General features: G+C 42.2%; 1 protein-coding gene across 6 annotated transcripts in view; it reads right to left on the bottom strand.

The window, feature by feature from the left end:
- Window positions 1-24641, bottom strand: part of SERPINB5 (serpin family B member 5) — a 74135-nt gene that overhangs the window by 10503 nt on the left and 38991 nt on the right. For 2 of the 6 annotated variants that reach the window (XM_025997714.2, XM_072758054.1), the window contains exons 3-6: window positions 19993-20127; window positions 6401-6575; window positions 3136-3273; window positions 27-144 (exon numbers count right to left, since the gene is read on the bottom strand). In XM_025997714.2, the coding sequence (XP_025853499.1) occupies window positions 27-144; window positions 3136-3273; window positions 6401-6568 (424 nt within the window). In that variant the 5' untranslated portion in view covers window positions 6569-6575; window positions 19993-20127. Of the gene's footprint in view, window positions 1-26; window positions 145-3135; window positions 3274-6400; window positions 6576-14113; window positions 14286-19992; window positions 20128-24641 lie in introns of those variants that run through there. The other 4 variants (XM_025997713.2, XM_072758052.1, XM_072758053.1 and 1 more) reach the window with 3 other exon arrangements.

Genomic DNA, 24641 nt, shown 5'->3' with positions numbered 1-24641 from the left:
GGTCCAAGTAAGGAAAGGATACTTGCCATCCGTGAGATCCTTGATTGACTGGTTGATCTGACCTTTTGTCTCTTCCAATTTATCTTTGAAGTCAACGGTTTCCATTTCCTTGGCATAGGGTCTCTTCGTAGAGCTGATGAACTCCTGAAAAACATCCAGCTCATAAAATCACAAAGTACCTAAGGTCCATGGTCAAGTCATTGCATCCTTCTGTGATTCTAACTAAAGGATTTGTAAACATCAAGATCCGTGAATACCCCTTCAGAATCTGTATCACTATACAAATGGGAACTTTCTGTGGAAATCAATGAATGTTCTTCGTATAATGTGGTTCGCTTCTTCAATTCTAGAAGCAAAACTTCCTCCATCAGTGTAGTAGCAGCTTTCAGGGAGGGAAAAGGAACACTACAATAAACATACATAAAAATTTATAACACAATTTCCAACTTAGAAACATTATATGTACATTTTATATATATCTGAGAAGAGAAGAAATGTACAGAAAAAGAGAACTCTGTGAGTGGAAAACTCCTATCCTCACTGAAATTAATAGACTGTAGAGATTCTTGCTACAAAAAGTATGGTCCAAGGACCAAGATATCAAGAGCTACAGCATCCCCTGGGATCTTATTAGAAATGCAGACTCTCAGGCCCCACCCCAGACCTACTGAATCAGAATGTGCATTTCAACAAGATTCTCAGGTGATTCTTCTCACATTTAACTTTGAAACACCGTCCTGTAGAGAACACAGCAGTGATTCTATCACAGGCCTGCTGGAAACACAAAACCCCAAACCTCATCCCTATTGATCTTTTCAAGTGATCTGAGGCAGAATTTGCACTTTTAACAAACACCCACGTAGTTCTGATGCAGGTGGCACCCCTCTGATCACACTTGTTTCTTCTATTACCAGTAAATTTGCAACTGATATACACCCAGCAGGGGGAAATGGAAAGCGGTCATTTAAAAAATTTCTTTCCAGGCACCATGGTGCCTCAGTTTATTAAACATTTGACTCTCAATTTCTGCTCAGGTCATGATCTTAGGCTCATGAGATCAAGCTCTGCGTTGGGCTCCCTGCTTAGCTCAGAGTGTGCTTGTCTCTCTCCCTTTGCTTCTCCTCCTGCTCTCTCTCTTTCTAAAAATAAATAAATAAAATCTTTAATACGTAAATAAGTAGCCTTTAAAAACTTTATTTCAATTACAAGTTTGGTTGAAATAATTCAAAATGTAGAATGGAAGTTCAACCCAATGAAATATATCTGATTGAATGTCCTAAGCACAGGGCCTTCCTTGAATTCCTTCGAAGCAGCTACAGCCTTAGCTGGTTCACTTCTGTTAACAGCAACCCCACCTTGGGACTGAGTATTGCCATCACCTGAGAGAGCTGGGGCCACGGAGATCAGAACCTCAGCAACATAAAGGGCCTTCCCATCCTCACTGCTAGCAATACAATGTATTAAGCATCTCCTAAGGACCACCTTAGGTCCTTTTAAACATTTAAAATGGGATCCCTGGGTGGCACAGCGGTTTGGCGCCTGCCTTTGGCCCAGGGCGCGATCCTGGAGACCCGGGATTGAATCCCATGTCGGGCTCCCGGTGCATGGAGCCTGCTTCTCCCTCTGCCTGTGTCTCTGCCTCTCTCTCTATCTCTCTGTGACTATCGTAAATAAATAAAAATTTAAAAAAAATTTTTTTTAAATAAACATTTAAAATGTTTCCATACTCAAACCCCAACACACAACTCCATATTTTTTTTAATTCCCCAGGTAATTGTTGGCAGAAAAGAAGACTGTATGTATGTCTTCACACAATAAGAATAAAGTCACAATAATACCTAGTAACTCATGACCTCAAAGATCTTGACCAGAAAAACAAACAGCTACAAGAGAAAGTAGTAAAACTATAGTAAAATATTTAACTGGCAGTCTCCCTATCAGATGCAGAAAGCTTGAAACTTTGACCCTGCAAACACAAACAGAATCAACTCTGTATCAGTAACGTAGAGAAAGAACCTCTATGTAGTAGTCTAGGAGGCTGGCTATGTGTTTCAAATACAGATTGTAAAAATATTATGATATCCTCTGGGGTCAAATGTCAGGAAACTACAGTGTACTTTATATATGATTCCTTCAAGAAACAGCTGAAATTAAATGCTGAGAGCTACCGTGGATAGATGCCCACATGACCAGCCCTGGAAAGCAAACAAAACCAATTTGTGACCGATTCGAGCAATTGCTATTTTTCTTATTGATTTTTGAGAACCATCAAGAGAACATGGTGCATGTGAACAAATGCGGTGGAGAACTTAAAAGGTTGACCCAGGCCATTTGCCCCACTGTTTAAGGAGAAAGAGGTTTAAGTCATGAGCTGTCTTGCATCTGTGGAGATACATTTACAAGAGACTTAGTACTCCCATTCTCTACTCCCCTCTGAGGAAGCTAGGAGGAAGAGTGAGATTTAGGCATGTTTGAGAGGAATGAGGGAAACCCACTGCTCCTCTGTATTTTGAGCTGTGATGTGACTGCGAAGTGATTCTAGCTAGATGTGATTCCCACTATCTTCACCCTCTCTCCTTAGAGGCTGCTTCTAGGCAACCAACTTGAGCAACAGAAACCTGAAAAAGGTGGGACCTGCAGGGACCCCCTCCTTCCTGGATAATACAAACAGGCCCATTAGGCGACACCCTGCAAGATATCCACAAGCCCTAGGCAACCCATGGGTTACTTACACCCAGACGTAGGTACCAAGACAGGAAGATTCTATAGGTTCCATACCTCCTCAGCCTGGCCACCACTGCCTCATGGTGCAGTCTCTCCCTTGCTGTCCTGCCTGCCACTCCCTTGAGGTATGTGCAATAAACCTCTACCTCCTTTGTGCTGCCTTGGGTGAATTCTTTCACCACCAAAGCCACCAGCCTCCACCAGATCGAGTTGCCCATATTTGGTGCTCCCCCTCCCATCTGATTGAGAGACCATACACACACACACACTCACTACTAGGACTGGCTTATTTTGATAAGCCTGAAATCCTGAATGAGCATCCTAGAAGTGAATTTCACTGACAACAACATTGTAGGTCTAACCACCTCTGATAAAAGAGTGGAATTGTGCTAATTGCTTGAACCCACTTACTGTGGAAGGATTCAGAGATTTGTCCACGTAGAGCCGTTTGATTAGTTTCAACGAGTAAAAGGAACTGAGTTTGTTTACATCCGATGTCACTGTTTGAAATCCAAAGGGTACATCTTTGATATTTTCAAAATGAAGGACCTGTGAGGAGAAAAATAATCCATTACCCAGGAAGCATTGCCTCTTCCAGTTGCAGTGGATATAGGACAATGGTCAGCCGCCTGGAGGGATCAGTACCTCTCTGCTCAATTGTCCCCATAAAGGAAGGCTTTACAACCTGAGTATTATTGAAATTTTGGGCTAGATAGTTCTTCTTGGCGGGGAGGGTGGTTGAGGGGGTGCTGTCCTGGATATTATAGAATGCTAAGCAGCATCCCTGGCCGACTAGGTGCCAATAGCACTCCTTCCTTCATTTGTGACAATCAAAAATGTCTCCAGGCATCGCCAAATGTCCCTGGGACAGGAGGGAGCTGAACTGTCCCTAGTTGAGAAACAGTGCCATAATGATAGTCTTCTCTTTATTCAACTATGGGGATATGGTGCCCATTCTTCAAAATGATGCCTCTAATGCTCATAACAGAAAGCTTTCTGAACTTGGGTAAGAGCAAAGCTGGGTTATAATTTCTATCCAATTGAGACACAAGAAGAGAGAGACTAATACCAAGAGAGACCATCATTAGACAGGTATCAGATTCAGGGAGACAGGTGTCTCTAGCCAGGGTCTTCAGTCCCTTCAGTCAGTCTAACCGAACATGCTGGTGCATCGCTGATGGTAGGCAGCTACCATACATGGTTGGCTGCCCTCGGGGGCTTCCGTCAGACAGCCCTGCCCTGGAATCTCAGCCTGTGCTAGTGATAGAAATATAATCTCGCCCAGCTCTTCAGAGCTTCACTTTCTCATCTGTAAAATGGACTGAGAATACCTACTTTTCTGAGTTGGTATGACCATTACAGACATTGTATGTAAAACACCTAAAACATCATATAGATTCAAAAATGTTACTAATTATTCTGATCATAATGGAGCTCAGTGGGTTGAGCGTCTGTCTTCCCCTCAGGTCATGATCTCAGCGTCCTGGGATCGGGCTCCCTGCTCAGGGGGAAGTCTGCTTCTCCCTCTTCTTCTTCCCCTCCTCCAGCTCATGTTTTTCTCTCGAATAAATAAATAAATAAATCTTTAAAAACTTTAATTATTATTATTTTGATTGTAATATTCTAAGTCACTTAAAACTAGGATGCTATATTCTGGAAGGCTTGAATTCTTCTCTTTTGTTCCTAACTTTTCTTTTGTTCCAACCAATAGCCCATCAGCTCCTCTGCTTCATAGTATTCCAAAACGTGATGTCAGCGTAAGGTGATCCTCCCCTCACTACTAACTCATAATAATGGTCCTGATTGCCCCACCTCAGGTAATGTCACTAAATGGGCACATTATGCCAGTGACTCACAAAGCCTCAGTACTGCCCAGTCGAACTGGCTGGTCCAAGGCAGTACATAACTCTCAGGCCTAATGACAAGTAAAAAGACCAGAAAATTAAAGAACCCAGGTAACCACTACCAGGAAAACATTTGCAGGATCTGAAAAGAGCTTTATTATTATTCATGAGAACAGACCCACTACTGGGAAGTTCTCTTTACCATTCCTTCTCTGATGGGAGATAAGAAAGGAAAAAGGAAAAATGGGGTAGGGATGGAGGGGTGGGGGAGTCAGGAATGAGGGGTGCATGAGAAGAGACAGCTCTTCTGCCCACAACTCAGTTTTGAGTGTAAGTTCTTCATCCTGACCCAAATAATATTTTGTGGGTCATACTTTCTGGAGATTCATATATATAAGAAGATGTTCCTTTTTTTTTAAAGATTTATTTATTTATTTATGATAGACATAGAGAGAGAGAGAATGGCAGAGACACAGGAGGAGGGAGAAGCAGGCTCCATGCCGGGAGCCCCATGTGGGACTCGATTCTGGAGTCCCGGGAGAATCGCACCCTGGGCCAAAGGCAGGCACTAAACCGCTGAGCCACCCAGGGATCCCCGAAGATGTTCCTTTTTCAAGTGCTTGTGAGTTAATAGGAAAAAAAATCTGTTGAACCTAAAATGATTAACATAAGAATAATACTGGAATGGAATTAGAAGCACATCCACCCAGTATCTAAGAGGGGAAGATGAGTAAAGGAAAAAATTTCCAGGCATTAAATATATAATTCATGGGAATGTAATATACAGCAGTGTGACTCTATATTATATATATTATATATATATGACTGTATATTATATATTAATAATACTATATTGTATATTTGAAAGTTGCCAAGAGAGTAGATCTCAAAAGGTCTCATTGAAGAAAAAAAATTTTGTTACAAGGTGCAGATAGACGTTAACTTGACTCACTGCGGTGATCATTTCACAATATATGCAGATATCAAATCATTATATTGTACACCTAAAACTAATGTTATATGTCAACTATATCACAATGAAAAACTAAAATAAAGGTAAATGACTACTTAAAATGTACTAATCTGGAAGATCACCTCATTTGAAGGTCTAAGGATTTTACAAACCTAGATAATCAACCATACCCAAAAACAGAAACTCTAAAAAAAAAAAATACACAGGCACACACATGTATAGTCACATATGCATACAACTATATACTATGGGGTAGGAGGTGACATCATTTTAATCCAATCTTCTCAAATGGGATACTCAAGTCCCAGGGAGTATTCTGAAACATAAGAAAGCACAATCATCTTCTTATTCATCCCTGTTATTTGAAGGTAGAAAATTTAAAATGTTATTTCTGTACCAACATATGAGCACAGATCTATTTAATATGAATATATTAATATAGGGTGGAATGTACTATAGAGTAGAATGCAGTTGAGCCTACATCTTAAAATAAAGCATGATGCTGTAAATAAATTTCATGCATAAAACAAGGGGTATCTGCAGTGGCACATTTAACACCATCTTGATTGATCCTTATAATGTAACAGGTAGACTTGCCGAAGGCCATCTGTTAGTATAGAGATTGTGATTCCCTAGCAGGTCCCGGGTTCTCCATCAACATGCTACTTGTAAATGTGGGTTGTAGGACCGATTAATGAACTTTCACATTTAAAAATTGATTAAGAGGGTGCTAGCTATGGCACAACTCTCAATCCTGAGTAATTTTCTCCAAGAGACTCCATTCACTTTCCCTAGGCATTGCCCACATGTTCTAATAACCCTTTTTGTACTCAAAGCAGAAACAAAGTATGGAGCTTACCTGTCCAATTTCATTTGCTGTGTCACCTTTGGCACCTACTTGAGCAAGTGACAGAGAGGTGGAGAGACAGATTGGAGAGAAGAGGACATTGCCCTCTGGCTCCTTTTCACACAGTTGTTTGAAAAGGTCAACTGCAAAAGCTGAATTTGCCAATCGTAGAGCATCCATTGTGGGCCTGGAGCAAAGGACAAGGATGAAGTTATTTCTAAAGTGTCTTTAAGGGGCACCTGGGTGGCTCAGCCGTTGAGCATCTGCCTTCGGCTCAGGTCACGATCCCAGGGTCCCAGGATCGAGTCCCACGTTGGGCTCCCTGCTTCTCCCTTTCCCTCTGTCCCTCCCTCTCCTGCCCCTCATGTTCTCTTTCTCCTGCACACTCTCTTTCTCAATTAAATAAATAAAATATTTAAAGCATCTTTAAGGTGTTCTCAATTACATTCTGCCAACGCAACAAGAATTCTCACAAAATGATGGTGTTGGGTAGAAGAAGGAACTTTCAATAAATGCAAGTTTAAAAGCCAATGGGAAAATGTCCTAAGAGCTGAACGGTCCAGTATGTGAGATCCTCTGTGTGTACTGTTCTGCCCGGAATTTCCAAATTCAGGCCTATTCAGCCACAAAGGCCATTGTCAGGATCCTGGTATTCATGCCTCTTTCTCAACAAGTGGACCAAACAGTTGACAACACTGATCAAAATCCATTGGTTTTCTTTACCAATTTTGTGTCAATTAAGATTTAAGTTAAGCCATATAAAATTGACATTTTTGCAGATAAAAAACAGTCAAATCACAGCAGTTCTGCGTGGTTCAACTTAATATTTAGTAAGTATCATGGTAACTTGAACTTTCTAATATTTAATAAATAATATTTAGTAAGTTCAAGGATATGCTGAAGTCCCACTTCCTGGGTACCCGTGAATGAGATCTTATTTGGAAATAGGATCTTTGCAGATTTAATCAAATTAGGGTCATTAGGGTGGCCCTAATCCAATATGACCGAAGTCCTTGTAAGAACAGGAGAAAAGACACAGCAAGAGACCTGTGCAAAAGGAAGATGGTGTGAAGACACACTGGGAGAAAACCACGTGACAGCGGAGGCGGAGATCGAAGTGATGTTTCTACGAGCCAAGGAACCCCAAGGATCACTGGCAACACCAGAAACTAAGAGAAAAGCATGGGACAAACTCTCCTATGGCTTGCAGAGAGAGCAGGGCCCTGCCAGCTTCTTGATTTCAGATTTCTGGTCTCAAAACTGTGGCAAAACACATTTCTGTCATTTTAAGCCACACAATCTATGGCACTTTGTTACAGCAGCCCCAGGAGATCAGTACAAGCAGTAGTGTCTTCGTAGGGGACCTAGCACATGGTAATATTTAACAAATAGAGCTGTTATTGTTTTTGTTGTTAGTACATACCTACCATGTGGAAGACACGACCCAAAGTATTAGAAGTATCAACTGAGTCCCTCCTCCTCTGAGTCTGCAATCTCTCTGGACAGATACAGAGACAAATAAGTAGAATGTGGGGCTGCCTATGCCATGTGAGCAGTGCAACAAGTAACATAGGAGGTAAAGAAAAGAGAGGAGGTGGGTTCGGCTAAAAATATGGAAAGAACGGTGACTAGGTGCCTAGTCTTGTCTCAGGACTCTTATTCTGATACAGGATCTCTAAGTGGTGTCCAGAGACCCCTGGCAGCCCCTGAGACCCTGTCAGTGGGTCCATTTTCAGGGGCACCTGGCTGGTTCAGTCTCATGGTGGAGCATGCGACTCTTGACCCCAGGGGTTGTGAGTTTGAGCCCCTTGTTGGGCACAAGGATTCAATAATTTTTTCTTAATTTTCATAATAACATATAAACATTGTTTGTCTTTTCATTTTCAATCTCTCACAAATATGCAACAGAGTTTTCCAGAGGCTGTTTGGTGTGTCTTCTCTTAAACCAAATATTAAAGAGATTTGAAGAAATGAAAAAACAATGTACTCTTCTTTACTGCACTTTTTTCCTTTATAAAGTGGTTGCTTTTCATAAAGATACGTGATTCGTGCTAATATACCATGATTACATTATCGTCATTTTTAATAAATTAGTAAATATTTCCAAAGTTCTCCAGTTTTAATTTCTAATTTGGGAAATAGTGATAGATATATCCGACAGCAAAAAAAAGAAAGAGGGATGCCTGGGTGGCTCAGCAGTTGAGCGTCTGCCTTTGGCTCTGTGCGTGATCCCGGGATCCGGGATCGAGTCCCACTTTGGGCTCCTCGTGGGGAGCCTGCTTCTCCCTCTACCTGGGTCTCTGCCTCTCTCTCTCTGTGTGTGTGTGTGTGTCTCATGAATAAATAAATAAAATCTTTAAAAAAAAGAAAGAAAAGAAAAACAGTTCTTTGGGATCTGCAGTAATTTTTAAGAGTGTTAAGGGGGTCTTAAAAGTTAAAAGTTTGAGAATTGTTGTTCTATTGAAAGATCCACCTCTCTGTCCAATCCAGTAGTGAACGATCAAGCCAGAAGGCACCTGGGTAACTCAAGAAGTCAGGGCATAACCCTTTCTAGAATAGAGCTGAGCTGCATGGACTCTCCAGGCTCTCCCTGAGCCCAGGGTAGAATGTGTCTCAGGGTCATAGAATGATATTACGAGCCCTGGCTGACTAGTGCACAAGCCAAGGCTTGAAGTGTACCCCCAGAGCCATCGGGCACTGTGCAGTCACGCACACAGACACAAAAAGCAAACATGACATTGAAGGACTTTTAGTAGGACATGCTCCCTGGCATCAGACAAGGTATGTCACCACTCAAGATGGAGGGCTTCCTTCCAACAAGACCTAAAGAGCTGTTAAAGTCAATGCATGGATCACAACTATGTACCTTATCCCCGAAGAGAAATTCAAAATTCGAAGATGCAAGGATAAGAACAAGAAATGCACCCCTGGCCTACAAATATGTTTTCAGAATTCTGTCTTTTCTGGGACATGTGGTTTGTGTGTAGAATGGATTTAAAAAGATTAAAATATATCTTGGAGTCTGTAAAAGCAAATTCATTAGCAAAAAAAAAAGTTTTGTTGACCTGTTCGTGCTCACTGGTCATCTCCAGTGATTTCTTCCTTCTTCATTTGATGTCCCTGATAAGAACAGCCAAGTGAGCTGAGGTCCATGTTCTCACTGAAAACCTACCACCAGGTAACCTTAAATCTAACACGTCTTTGAGGCCCACCCCCTTCTCTTCTCTCTTCAGAGGTGGGGTCTGCGAGGGATGACCTCGCACTCCCAGGAGAAGCAGCCCAGCATCAGGTGTGCAGAGGGCAATGAGACAGTAAAGGAAATGTACAGGGTGTTTGGACCAGTACAACCACTGGCGTAGATTAAAAGAAACTTCACAAAAGGTTTGGGGAATCTGTGTAACAGACTTTTAGGACAAGAAGTCTGGCTTTCTCCAACAGCAAGTTGAACGTTGATGGTACTAACTTCATCTACAGCTAAAATTCAACATGAGTAATTTCCCCATCAGAGAGAGATGCCCAAATGAGCTATTTCTTCTGCAAAGAGAAAAACCTAATCCCAGGTCACTGCGAACTTCTCAAAGCTTTTACAACCTGAGGCCTAATCGCATTAATAATAATATGAAAACATACCAACTCTGCTTAAACAGACATCAGTAGTCCTTTTGCAGCATGTATTTCCTACTGTCCCAGAAGAGAAATTAGAATCATTTTGCATAATTGATAACAAACTTTACTTTTAAAGTCTGATTTCTTTTGTGTGTGTAAGGCCTTGGAGTAATCTGCTAAGGGAATTTTGACTGCAAGCACCTGGGAGTGAATCAAAGGGTAAGGAAATGTCCATTTTGTTTGAGTGAAGCACCATTCTTTCATGCTTTATGGCATTTGAAGATAAATTTAGTCTAAATGGTTCTATGCGAATACAAGATCGTGGTGGTTTTTAGCACAGTTGATTACACAATATAATTAACACTGTGTTGCAATTCAAGCCTTAGAGTCAGGTCCCTGTTGAAAAATGGAAATCAGTGCATGTCTATCAGCTGAAGCTTTCACAACAGGGGCAGACCCTCCCTTTTAAGACTGTTCCTTTGCATGAGAATCCTCAGTGCATGAGTCCAAACAGGTGTGCCTTCTTATCCATGTGCTGACAAGCTCCTTTCTCAAAAAAGTCTCCAAAGTTTGGGAAGGTCATGCAGCTCTCAATATCTGAGGTCCCAAAGACAACAACATTGTTTGATGCTTGATAAAGGAAGCAGAAAATGTCTGTACATGGAAATTGTAGGGACAATCACCGAGTAATCAACCAGATGCTGCATGGTAAATTTGATCACTTGCTTGGTGATTAGTACTAACTGACCTAAAACACTTAAGGTCGATCTGGTCTGAGGTGGATCCAAGGGATGACTTTGGCCACAGCCGATTGCCACCTGAGTCTGCTGCCAGACAAAGCATGCAAACAATTTTCAACAATGTTAGCAATACAAGCCAGGAAAACACACCAGGTCCTACATGGACAATTTTGGGTAGCAAATGCTATAAAAATTATGGGTACAAGAGTAGAGATTAAAAAAAAAAAAAGAGTAGCGATAAGCAAGTTTTACATAATAAACGTACATGTCTAATGACCTGTGCTCAGAGTGCTAACATCGCTGCAACTCTTTTGGTTTTGTTACAGAGAGGACTTCTTTCATTTTCATGAAAACCCCATGACAATTATAACAAAGAAAATTTGCATTACAGCCCCAAAATAGAAACCACTATCTCTTTTAGTCACTTAAATCTTTAAAAGGCACTTTTATCTTAACCAGAGAAAAGGGAGATGGAAATTTAAGAATAAATGCAAATGCAACAAATAAAAAGTTTCCAGAATTTACTGCCAAGTTGCCTGTTGTGTGCATTGTATCCTAAAATCATAAACCTCTCAAGTGGGACAAGATCTTGGAATGGATCTAGTCTGGCTCCTCCCCTTCGTGTTACAGATGAGGAAAGTAAGGCGGGCAGAGATGAAGTGATTGTCCCAGGCCACCCACACGGGGAGTGAGAGTGGAAAAACCAGACCTTCATTTCCACCAGCTGCCTGCTGGGTACTCCTCACCACACCTCATCACCTTCCCTCTCAGTGATTGGGTCTTGGCTGGCATGTGTTCTCTCAGAAGTCTTCTGAGTTAAAAATCCTACATGTCCTGAATTACTCCTTCAGAGATACCAAGAGACTTTGCACATTTTTTTTAATCAACACAAAACTTTTTTCCCCATTTTCCAAGAAGCACTTGTTTGTTTTCTGCTATTTACATTGCAAACTATTCATCTGATATTTCTTTCACTTAACAAGGGTTAACTGCATCCCTCATGTGTGTCAGGCACTGAGATAGACATTAAGAAATCACAAGTGAACATGCACATGGTTCTTGCCACTGTGGAGCTGTCTGTCATGTGGCATGACACATGTGATAGTGTGATTAGCTTTTGGATGGTGGCACAAGTTACTATGGGAGCCCTCAGGGGAAGCAGCTCACTCACAGTAAAATCTTAGTGAACTCCCCCCAAGACAGTAATATCCAAGTAAGTCACATGAAGGAGAAGTTAGCCATGCAAAAATGTGTGCCAGAGAGAATGGACCCAAAACAGAGACTGCAGGTAATCCTGCAGTAGAGACACACACACTAGGATGTGAGCAGTGTGAGTGTGCTCACTTCTCTAGACCTATAAGCTGGTCACTGGCTCCTGCATAAAGATTCCTATAGTTTCTAATGCATCTAAGCCAATGGTCCTCAAACTTTTCATCTGTAGACCATTTGAATGAGATAAAGACTTTATGGATAAGTTGACCTATGCCCTTCTTTGCCTGGGACAGTTCTGGCTTATCTGTGTTGTCCTGACATTAGCAAGAGTGCCCCTTCCACACTCAAACATGCTGTATTTGAACAAGATAAGTCCACCCCACCTATAGATCCATTCTTCTATGTGCATGTGCATATGCATACGCACATGCACACGTGGGTGCATGGCTATGTACATAATTTTTTCATTCCTTAAAAACTATTTTTCACTGTGTCACATTATTGTGGATATCATTAGGTCTAGCTAGCCTCAGTTTACCAATGAAGAAAAATGTGGTGGAAAAAAATCTCAAAGTGTTTGGTCTAGCCAATCCCTAGGCAAGGTTTTGGGAAACCTTGCCTATTATAATAACTATAATGGAATGCCTAAAAACACTGTCTCTGCTGTCTACACTCATAAAAAGAAAAAGAGGCAGATTAAGAAAATGGGGATCTTGCAGCTTCTGCATTGTGAAAAGAATCTCATGAGGATTAAATGAAGTTATGAAATGAGTAGATGTTTGTGAAAAGTGCTTTGTTAGCAGGAGAGGACAACTCAGACATTAGTAATAAGGTCAATTACTTAATTGCTAATGCCAGGGGAGCCTCTGCTGTGCTCAGATACTCTGTTTAAAAGACTGATCTTCACCACTGAGCCTTCCCATTGCTGCTTAACAGTAAACTAGAGTTGGGCTTGCCGCACCAGAGTAACCGAAATTGCTCAGACTGCATATCTTCAAAGTCAAGCAGAGGGATTGAAGTAGCAGGATTCAAGGCGTTAGGAAGCAAAGAAATAAACCTGCTGAGTCATATGGAGAATCCTTTCTTCAGGCAAGCTTCCATTTCTCCACCCATCAAGGAACCCATCAAACACTTGCACATTTTGCTGGGGACTGAGGTGTGAGACCCGCTTGATTCTATTCAAAACCCATTTGGTAATGCAAAGGTGAAGAAGTTATTAAGAGTACCTGTGGGGTCATGGAAAAGTCCACAAGCTGTGAGTTTGAAGGCCTGGATTCTACTTCATCTCCCCACTTATAAGCTATGTGACTGTGGACACCACTTCACCTCTGTGAACACCCCCCCTCCTCATCCACAAAGTAAAGGGCTGAGCCAGAGTGTTGCTAAACCCTCAGCTCTGTGAATCTGTGCCTAATCTGATTACAAGCCAGCAGAACAGCCCAGCCTGTTAAATTGATCTTTAGTATGATACACGTCAATGAAGCCATAAAAACCATAGTGTCTATCGGGAAGAAATTATGAACCAACCTATTTGAAAGTTGCCCAAGAATACACATTTGAAATATGCAACTTGTTTCAAGTGTCCTGAAACCCAGAAATAGGGAGGATACTCCTCACTTGGAAGAACATAGTTGCTAGGAAGCGCACACTGACTGGGTACTTAAAAATGCCAAAAAGAAGAACCGTTCCAAAATCAAACTCTGATCCAACCAGGAAGGAGGGCCGGACCCCCAAATGCCTTCAGAGTCTCTCCAGGTTTTCAGTGCCATGCCCTTTCTGAAACTAGTGTTACAAAATTCATTCTGAATCCCCACACAGTGCTGAAAAGGTCCTCAGAAAGACTTTGCCCTCCAGAAATCAGTGTTGCACAGCCACCACCACCACCACCACCCAAACTTCCTAGCCATATTATTTCTTCATATTCATAGCTCATCTGGCTAAGTGATTTTACTCCCTACATGGCATTCCTGGTTCCCAAAGGACCAAGAGCTCAAAGTGCTGCCCATGTGGGGATGGCAGGCAGCAGCACTACAGCCCACAGCCTATCCCTGATAATAACCATTACGTCAACTTCCTTCACCACCTCGAATCAGCTCAAATCATTATTTTGTTCTAAGAATTTTCCCAGAAAAGAGAATCACCAGCCCTGCTACCACACTTTGCTTACCTGGAGTCACAGTTATCCTGGAAAACGCACAGCAAGGGAAAAAGAAAGTGAGGGCTGTGAAAGGACCTTGATGTAGGAGCAACCCTCTGTGGGGCAGAGGCAGGACTCACTCACCTGAACCGGCACCACTCCCTCTGTGACCACTCCCAGCCTGCCCTCTCACCACCCTCCCACTTCTGCTCTCCCAGCTCTTACTCATGCCTCTTGGCAGCTGGTCCATGACTGAAAAAAATGATTCAGGCTGAAGTTGCTGTTGTCTGCACAGCTTCCAAAGGCCTCCAACATGCTCAGGCAAGAAGGGCTGTCGGTGGATCCTGCCTTGGGCTAAATATATACATACATACACACATAAGGGCAACCCTGGTAGGCCACGTGGGACCAGAAGATGAAATATGATATGAAATAGAAGGAATATGCGATGGTCCTAATGATTCATACTTCTCAAATAGGGTGGTGCCCCAGAAAGCTCTCTAACCTCCACCTTTCCACGTAAACTGGAATCGCTCATACTGCTAGAATGCCAAAGAGGTACTACCTACTAAACAGAATGGCAATCACAAAAGAAGAGGGAATATAAATGAAATAAATTATGCTTAGCAAAATATGTACTACCGAATTGACAGGACAGAGTGCTTGATGAAGTTCCCAGTGATTAAGATGACACAGCTCTGCTGTTTGTGGAGCCTTGCTCTGTGCAGATTCCAGATTTCCTCCCTCCCTGTGGCTCCTTCATTCGGTGGGACCTACACCCTTCCTACCAAAATTTCTTGGCAAAGTACCCGCAACTGAACCAATGGCTTCTCTGCTCTGCTTCCTAAGATTCCCTATTGTTCATATACTACACTCTTTCATGATCATCTGTCTATTGCATAGTCTTTCCTATCCAACTATGAGAATCTTAAAGACCAAGCCTCATTCATTCTTGTAACACCAACACGTGGTGCAGACTTAATAGACAGTATACGGTCAATAAATGCTTGTCTAGATGAATGAGAGCACCCCATTTAGCCAAACTAAGATTGATAGCTTCCCTGGTTATTATTAACCAGGATCAAGTCATAAACCAAGTGAGTTGAACTCTGAAAGTGGAGCAAATGGAAGTAAGAAAACTATAAGAGGGTGAGGTGGGCAGGATGCCACTCAAAAATTACACTCTCCAGGTGTCGTGGGGAAATGTGGGTTGAGAGGCAGAGTCAGACATTGGGAAACTCAATGCCTCTTCTTGCTTGTACTATCCTAGATAAAGCACCTAATCACTCGGCCTCAGTGTCCTCATTTGTAAAATGAAATACACATATACATGAAGATACAATACATAGGAAGCATCCGACACATGGTGAGTGCTCCCTAATGATTATCATTTCACCCCTTTGCCTATTCCTCAGGCAGGCACAGGCTCGGAATAATCACAATGGCCAAAAGGCTGGTGTGGAATATTCACATCTAATTCACTACAATAGTTTATTGAATAGCAGCTGCATGCTTGCCACTGTGACCCAAAGACTTTAAGAGACTTGTGCTTATATCAGAGAGCTTTGTCCATTCTCCCTTTTGATGTTTGAATCCCCTCTGCAACACTCCTGCTCAGTGCCTGTCAAACCTGGACAGAAATGCTTCCAGCAACAGGAATTCAGCAATGCCAAGGAAGCCCGAACCGAATTCTGACTGCTGGAAATAAATATTTCATTACAAATATTTAGTGGAAAGTGATATGGCTGTTTGTAGGAAGTACCATTTGTTCTATAATTACCCAAATAAGTTCCAATTTCCTTCTCTTTCATTTGCCACAAAGCCATGTGATGGATTATGCATTAAAGAGTAGATTTTTTTGAGAGAGAGAGAAATATAGCTTAAAGAATGAATTATCCATTCAGTCATCAAACAGTTTTATCAGACATAATTTTCTTTAATTCAACAAAAACAATCATCAGCCCAAATATTTAATAACCTAGGAGACAGTTTTGTTGGTGCTTTTTCTTACCTATATGCTGAAACAGTGCAAACATTACAACTTGATTACTCAGCATTTTGGCTGAGGGATGGCTTGACACACCCGGCCACTCCCAGGAACCATTCAAAGGAGCTTTGTTATAGCCTGCTTAGAATTGTCTCTCTCTCCCTCCCTCTTTCTTTCTTTCTCTCAGTCTCTCTTTCTCTCTCTGTCTCTCTCTGTCTCTCTGTCTTCTCTTCCAAGAAGATAAATTTCAGCCAAAAATTCTTTTTCTTTTTTAATTGGAGTTCAATTTGGCAACATATAGCATATCACCCAGTGCTCATCCTTTCAAGTGCCTCCCTCAGTGCCCGTCCCCCCGCCCACCTCCCTTTCCACTACCCCTTGTTCGTTTCCCAGAGTTAGGTGTCTCTAATGTTCTGTCACTGTTTCTGATATTTCCCTCTGATTTTCTCTCCTTTCCCCTTTATTCCCTTTCACTATTTTTTATATTCCCCAAATGAATGAGACCATATAATGATTGTCCTCCTCAGATGGACTTACTTCACCCAGCATAACACCCTCCAGTTCCATCCACATCAAAGCAAATGATGGGTATTTGTCATTTCTAATGGCTGAGGAATATTCCATTGTGTACATAGACCACATCTTCTTTATCCATTCATCTTTTGATAGGTACCAAGGTTCCTTCCACAGTTTGGCTATTGTGGACATTGCTGCTATAAACATTGGGGTGCAGCTGTCCTGCCATTTCACTGCATCTATATCTTTGGGGTAACTCCTCAGTAGTACAATTGCTGGGTCGTAGGGCAGTTCAATTTTTAATTCTTTGAGGAACCTCCACACAGTTTTCCAGAATGGCTGTACCAGTTCACATTCCCACCAACAGTGCAAGAGGGTTCCCCTTTCTCCACATCCTCTCCAACATTTGTTGTTTCTTGCCTTGGTAATTTTCACCATTCTCACTGGTGTGAGGTGGTATCTCATTTTGATGCCCCTGGCTCTGGTTTTCTTTTTTAATATTCCCCTGGCTGGGGTCTTTTCTGATTCCACATAAATCTTACGGATTATTTGTTCCAACTCTCTGAAGAAAGCCCATGCTATTTTGATAGGGATTGCATTGAACATGTAAATTGCCCTGGGTAGCATAGACATTTTCACAATATTAATTCTGCCAATCCATGAGCATGGAATATTTTTCCATCTCCTGTGTCTTCCTCAATTTCTTTCAGAAGTGTTCTATAGTTTTTAGGGTATAGATCCTTTATCTCTTTGGTTAGGTTTATTCCTAGGTATCTTATGTTTTTGGGTGCAATTGTAAATGGGATTGACTCCTTAATTTCGCTTTCTTCAGTCTCATTGTTAGTGTATAGAAATGCCACTGATTCCTGGGCATTGATTCTGTATCCTGCCACACTGCCAAATTGCTGTATGAGTTCTTACAATCTTGGGGTGGAGACTTTTGGGTTTTCTACGTACAGTATCATGTCATCTGTGAGGAGGGAGAGTTTGACTTCTTTGCCAATTTGAATGCCTTTTATTTATTTTGGTTGCCTGATAGCTGAGGCTAGGACTTCCAGTACTATGTTGAATAGCAGTGGTGAGAGTGGACATCCCTGTCGTGTTCCTGATCTTAGGGGAAAGGCTCCCAGTGTTTCCCCATTGAGAATGATATTTGCTGTGGGCTTTTCATAGATGGCTTTTAAGATGCTGAGGAATGTTCCCTCTATCCCTACACTCTGAAGAGTTTTGATCAGGAATGGATGCTGTATTTTGTCAAAATACATGCATCTATGCATGCATCTATGCAGATTCTCTGCATCTATGGAGAGGATCATATGGTTCTTGTTTTTTCTCTTGTTGATATGATCTATCACATTGATTGCTTTACAGTGTTGAACCAGCCTTGCATCCCAAGGATAAATCCCACTTGGTTGTGGTGAATAATTTTCTTAATGTACTGTTGGATACTCTTTCTAGTATCTTGTTGAAAATTTTTGCATCTGTGTTCATCAGAGATACTGTTCTATAATTCTCCTTTTTGGTGGGGTCTTTGTCTGGTTTTGGAATTAAGGTGATGCTGGCCTCATAGAACAATTTTAGAAGTATTCCATCTATCTTTTAGAACAGCTTTAGTAGAGTAGGTATTGCTTCTTCTTTAAACGTTTGATAGAATTCCCCTGGGAAGCCATCTGGTCCTGGACTTTTGTGTCTTGGGAGGTTTTTGATGACTGCTTCAATTTCCTCCCTGGTTATTGGCCTATTCAGGTTTTCTATTTCTTCCTGTTCCAGTTTTGGTAGTCTGTAGTTTTCCAGACATGCGTTCATTTCTTCTAGATTGCCTAATTTATTGGCGTATAGCTGCGCATAATATGTTTTTAAAATCGTTTGTATTTCCTTGTATTGGTTGTGATCTCTCCTTTTTCATTTGTGATTTTATTAGATTTTATTAGAGTCTTTTCTCTTTTGTTTTTAATAAGGCTGGCTAATGGTTTATCTATCTTATTAATTCTTTCAAAGAACCAACTCCCGGTTTTGTTGATCTATTCACAACAGTGAGTGTTGCTCGAATCTTCATTAACTTTCTTCTGCTGGGTGTAGGTTTTATTTGCTGTTCTTTTCCCAGTTCCTTTAGGTGCATGGTTAGCTTTTGTATTTGAGTTCTTTCCAGCTTTTGAATGGATGCTTGTATTGCAATGTATTTCCCTTGGGATCTCTAAAACAAAGTTTCATAGTGTGATTTAATGTAACCAGATTTTCCAATTACAGCTAAATTTTATTCAGCTTTTAACTAAGGTACCTCTCTTACACTAAGGTACAATATTAGTGTGCCTTGGGCTCATTCTGGTGGGTGACCGAATAAAATGAGATGCATATATAACATAATGTGTGCTTGTGGGAGACCATGATGACAACAATGATGAGAACTAATATTTATTGAGATATTACTATATGCCAGGCACCATTTTATATGTTTTACCAATTTGATCCCCACAACTATATGTGATGACACTTGGTCACTTGGACTGAGACTTAGAGAATGTCAGGAACTTGCCTAAGGGTCCCACAATTGGTGACAGAGCCAAGAATCGAGGCCAAGCCGATTGACTTCAGAGTCTATGTCTTGTCTTCTGTGCCATTGTTATAATGCTACTGGGTACATTTGTGAAAGTTATGGGGAAGGTTACATTGGCAATTTAGAGGCCTGGGTTCTAACTCTGCTTCTGCCATAGCCCCTCTATAGACTGAGCCAACTGACACTTGCTTAAGGACCCTAGATGTGTTGCTGCAGTTCCCTTCGTATCACTAGGTGGCAGACTTGGCGGTGGGAGGGAGCAGAGGGACTGCTGGATGTACAGTATTTAATTTGTAAATCTCATCTTGGCTTGTATCCACAGTTCTTCTGGTCTCTATTTCAGTGAGTGTTGCTCGAAAAGTATCATCAGCTTCTCACGTTTCCTAAAATTATGTGTTAGAATTTTGATTGAGATTCCACTGAATCTATATATTGGTTTATGAAGAGGATTTTAATATATATATATAAATAAATATATATATATTTAACATATATATATTTCATCTGTTTATTTGATGCTATCATCTGGAAAGGATATGGATGTATACTTTCCTTCTAGGCTTTGGTGCCTGCCATTTTCTGGGATTCAGAGGTTCAAGGGTCAGAGCTTCAATGACAACATAATGGGAGGGCCCCCTTCTTTTTTGCAGGAGGCATTTCTCAAAGGCAGAAAGTCCCTAGTGCATTTCCACAAATCCTAGGGTGCAGAACAATAGAGTCTTGGAGGAGCCAGCCCAAAGAACCTTGAATCCTTCTATGTCTATAATAGGGGTCTTGTGCTCTGTGTGTGAGTTCTTAGAGGTCACCCATTCTTGCATTCACTTTCATCCAGGGCAGATCAATAGGACTCACCCGTGTAGAGATCAGATGACATGATTTCCACTCACTCTTCTCTACCTTGTGTCCCTCGTCTTGCTGTTTGCTCTGTGGTCACAGACCAAATTCCACGGAGAAACCAGTTATAAAGGTAGAACTCATTTAGGCCAGCTAATTAGGAAAGAGAGGAAAGAAAGTGGTTTTCTGGTAAAGATGATCTTGCTAAAGGTATCTCTGGCATTTGAAGGCGATTTACAAGGAGGAAGGTAACATACAGAGAATAGTACAGTAACCATGTTGTGGGTGAAAACGCCATCATGGACAAGGCTTACCCTCCAAGCTAAATGTCGATTGGCATTGAGTTCCCAACATTCACCAAGTCAAGCTCCTGGGGATCGATTGTTCTGGCAATTCTGGATGATATCAGAACCGTCCCACTCACAGGGAAATCATCTCTCCAGGATAGGATTTGCGAATCACGGAGGTCTGGCTGGAGTTGGCTGGAATGTTGGGGAGGATAAGACTTTCAAGTCTATGAATGGCGGGAAGGGGGAGTAGGAGCAGAGGAGGAATTGGAATAACGGGGAACAGGATCGAGAAAAAAAGAGCGGCGGTTGGACGTTTTGGAAGGAATAGAGCCAGATTTGGGTGGGGAAACCTGTAGGTTAGGGCGGCAGGGAGGGACAGCACTATGAACAGGAGGGAAAGAGATAGGTTTATGAGTTGAGAAAGGTGGCCGATGCAGGGGAGTGTTCTGTGGACGAAAAGAGTTACACAAAAGAGGAAACAGCTTTGAACAATGACAGGAGGCAGGAATAGAGAAGATAGAAGCAGCCCGGGGTTGAGAGGAGGAAGGAATGGAGTGGGTGGGTGGAGCCTGGGGTCGGGAGGAAGAAGTAATAGAGTGGGTAGGTGGAGCCTGGGGTCTGGAGGAGGAAGGAATGGAGTGGGTAGGTGGAGCCTGGGGTCGGGAGGAGGGAGGGATGGAGTGGGTAGGTGGAGCCTGGGTTCGGGAGGAGGGAGGAATGGAGTGGGTAGGTGGAGCCTGGGGCCGGGAGGAGGGAGGAATGGAGTGGGTAGGTGGAGCCTGGGGTCGGGAGGAGGGAGGGATGGAGTGGGTAGGTGGAGCCTGGGTTCGGGAGGAGGGAGGAATGGAGTGGGTAGGTGGAGCCTGGGTTCGGGAGGAGGGAGGAATGGAGTGGGTAGGTGGAGCCTGGGGCCGGGAGGAGGGAGGAATGGAGTGGGTAGGTGGAGCCTGGGGTCGGGAGGAGGGAGGGATGGAGTGGGTAGGTGGAGCCTGGGGCCGGGAGGAGGGAGGAATGGAGTGGGTAGGTGGAGCCTGGGGTCGGGAGGAGGGAGGGATGGAGTGGGTAGGTGGAGCCTGGGGTCGGGAGGAGGGAGGGATGGAGTGGGTAGGTGGAGCCTGGGGTCGGGAGGAGGGAGGGATTGAGTGGGTAGGTGGAGCCTGGGTTCGGGAGGAGGAAGGAATGGAGTGGGTAGGTGGAGCCTGGGGTCGGGAGGAGGAAGGAATGGAGTGGGTAGGTGGAGCCTGGGGTCGGGAGGAGGAAGGAATGGAGTGGGTAGGTGGAGCCTGGGGTCGGGAGGAGGGAGGAATGGAGTGAGTAGGTGGAGCCTGGTGTCGGGAGGAGGAAGGAATAGAGTGGGTAGGTGGAGCCTGGGTTCGGGAGGAGGGAGGAATGGAGTGAGTAGGTGGAGCCCGGGGTCGGGAGGAGGAAGGAATAGAGTGGGTAGGTGGAGCCTGGGTTCGGGAGGAGGGAGGGATAGAGTGAGTAGGTGGAGCCTGGGGTCGGGAGGAGGGAGGGATAGAGTGCGTAGGTCGAGCCTGGGGTCGAGAAGAAGAAATCCGAGGCAGCTTTTTTGTCATTTCTCCAAACGCCGTTTGGCTAGTTACTCATCTTGACCAAATGAGTAACTGGACAAAGGTCAGACTTACCCCATTATTTATGTCCCACGCCAGCCCTCGCGTCATCCCCTGCCTCAATGCCCATTATGACGTGTGTGTGCCCCTCCCTCTGGGCCCCTCAGCAGGCTCACCAGCTAGGGACATGGCCCCGGGTGGGAGGTTGGAGAGTGATCCCAGGAAATAGCATGCCATAGGAGTCCCTAGGCCTTGGGAGAACATGTAGTTTTGCCCCTCACTTGGCAAAGATCCATCAAAGGGCTGTGCTGCACTCAGGGGCTGGGCACCGAGAGGATGCATGGGAAGCAGGTGTGGTCAAAGTGGGAAGGAGAAAAATGAGTGGGAAATATCAGAAATGGAGACAGAACATGAGAGACTGGTAACTCTGGGAAACGAACTAGGGGGGGTGAAAGGGGAGGTGGGGGTGACTGGGTGACGAGCACTGAGGAGGGCGCTTGATGGGATGAGCACTGGGTGTCGTTCTATATGTTGGCACATTGCATACCAATAAAAAGAATTTATATAAAAAAATAAAAATAAAACTGATTAAGTCTATGCACAAGCTGTTTCAGCCCTGTACACGTACTCAGCAGAAATGTGTACACACATATGTCAAATTAACTGCATATTCTGCTTCTCTCATGCTTTGCACCCTGTATTTTTAGTGTCAAATCTTGGAGATCCAAAGAGTCCAGTCTCTCAGATTCAAGTATATGCAAACAAAAGCTTGACTTTATAGAAAATCCATTGAGGAACCTCAGCACTGTTCGATAGCATACTCTTTCTTCATGAAGGCAGTGTACACAGAAAGCCTAGAAAGTGGATATTAGACATCAGGGGGACATATAACCCTCAAATATTATCTCCTATTATCATCTGATACACTTAAAACTTATAAAGTAAGCCAACTGAAAATATACAATAAGGAATTATTTATACAAATCCTGTTATAGCCTGTAAATGAATACTGGACTGTTCTTAAGAATTATTCAATGTATATTAAGTACACAAATCAAGTTTAACATGACATATGTAATATGATCCATTTTAAAATAGAAATTTAAATACATGTGTGTGTGTATATATACATATGTGTGTGTATATATACATAGGAAAATCCTGAAGGATATTGACATAATCTTAACAAAGATTAGAGTTAAGGGAAGAATTAATGAATTTTTTCTTTATGATTACCTATAATTTCTAATGTTTATACCACTGAGTAAATTTTTGTAAATGTAATGTCTACATTTTCAATGGATTTAAGAGGGGAGATCCTATTCCATTAATTACTGTTAAAATTTGCTCCCAATTTTTTTGAGAGCACAGTTTCTCACTTTAAAAATATCCAAAGTGAGGTCCAGAGAGTCCAGTTGGGGAATTTAATTATACATCAGTAAAAATTTTTTATCTGAACCAGTTAATAGGTAGCGGATGTACAGTATATTCACATTCCACTGTCTCTTAACCACACTCCATTGTAAGTGCTATGGAGTCATAAGAATGAAAAATAAGGCCAAGAGTATAGTGATTGGGCCAAATGGGTAATAGCGTAATGTAGAGCAGAAGGAGATGCTAAAGTTGGTGAGCAAAGTTTGAGGATATAGAAGATTTACATTGTCTCCAAAAACTCTCCCCAAAGGTATTTATTAACTACAAAGGTATAAAGAAGTAACTACAGTGGAGAAACCTTGTAACCATCACATTCTCCAAGTGACCAAGGTAAACGTAACCAGCAATAAAACATATCAACATCCTGAACACCCAGATGTGGTGCACAGACAAGGATACAACATCAATTCTTCTGATTTTCTTACCAAAAATACATTATCTGACTCCAACTAGAATACATTGGACAGATCCAAACTAATGGACATTCTGTAAAATGATGGATCAACAAAAACTGCCAAGGTCATGAAGCAGCAGGAAAATTAAGGAACATTTACAGAATGGAGAAGACTAAGAAAAAATTGCAAAACCCTGAGTACAGCCCTAGAACAGAAAGAGGGGATCAGTGGGAAAAAATGGGTAAAATTCAAATAAGGTTTGTAGTCTAATTAGTAAGACTGTGCCAAGGTCAATTTCTTATTCCTGATATCTCTGGTAAGGTAATGGAAGATGTTAACATTAAGGAAAAATGAGTGAGGGATATAAAGCAACTCTTTGTACTGTGTTTGCAGACTTGGCGGTGGGAGGGAGCAGAGGGACTGCTTGATGTACAGTATTTAATTTGTAAATCTCATCTTGTATCCTACTGGTAAAATAGTTTACGGGCTATTTCATTTAGGCATCATAAATATTAAGTTTCTATTCCTTAAATTTCTATTAATTTGTATTTATTTACTTATTTATTTAAAGTTATTTATTTGGCACACGGAGAGAGAGCACAGCAGGGGGAGCTTCAGGCAGACACAAAGGGAGAAGCAGACTCCCCGCTGAGCAGTGAGCCCAACCTGGGGCTTGATTCTAGGGCCCTGGGATCATGACCTGATCTGAAGGCTGGTGTTTAAGTGACTGAGATGCTTAGGCACTCCTCAATTTGTATTTTAATAGTTCCATTTGTTCTATTTGTTCAATGTATACAGTATCTATGAAAAGTATATAAAATAGTATAGTAAATATATATATATTTGGCAGCTCCCACATATGTATTGAGGATTGTTAAGTCCTCTTGTTGGATAGATCCTTTAAGTATGAGATAGTGTCCCTCTTCATCTCTCACTGCAGTCTTCGGGGTAAATTTTAGTTTATCTGATATAAGGAT

This window comes from Vulpes vulpes, chromosome 5 (assembly GCF_048418805.1).
Source record: "Vulpes vulpes isolate BD-2025 chromosome 5, VulVul3, whole genome shotgun sequence".
NCBI classification, from domain to species: domain Eukaryota; kingdom Metazoa; phylum Chordata; class Mammalia; order Carnivora; family Canidae; genus Vulpes; species Vulpes vulpes.
Note: the sequence above shows the minus strand (reverse complement) of the source record. Positions and strands in the feature narration are given on the sequence as shown.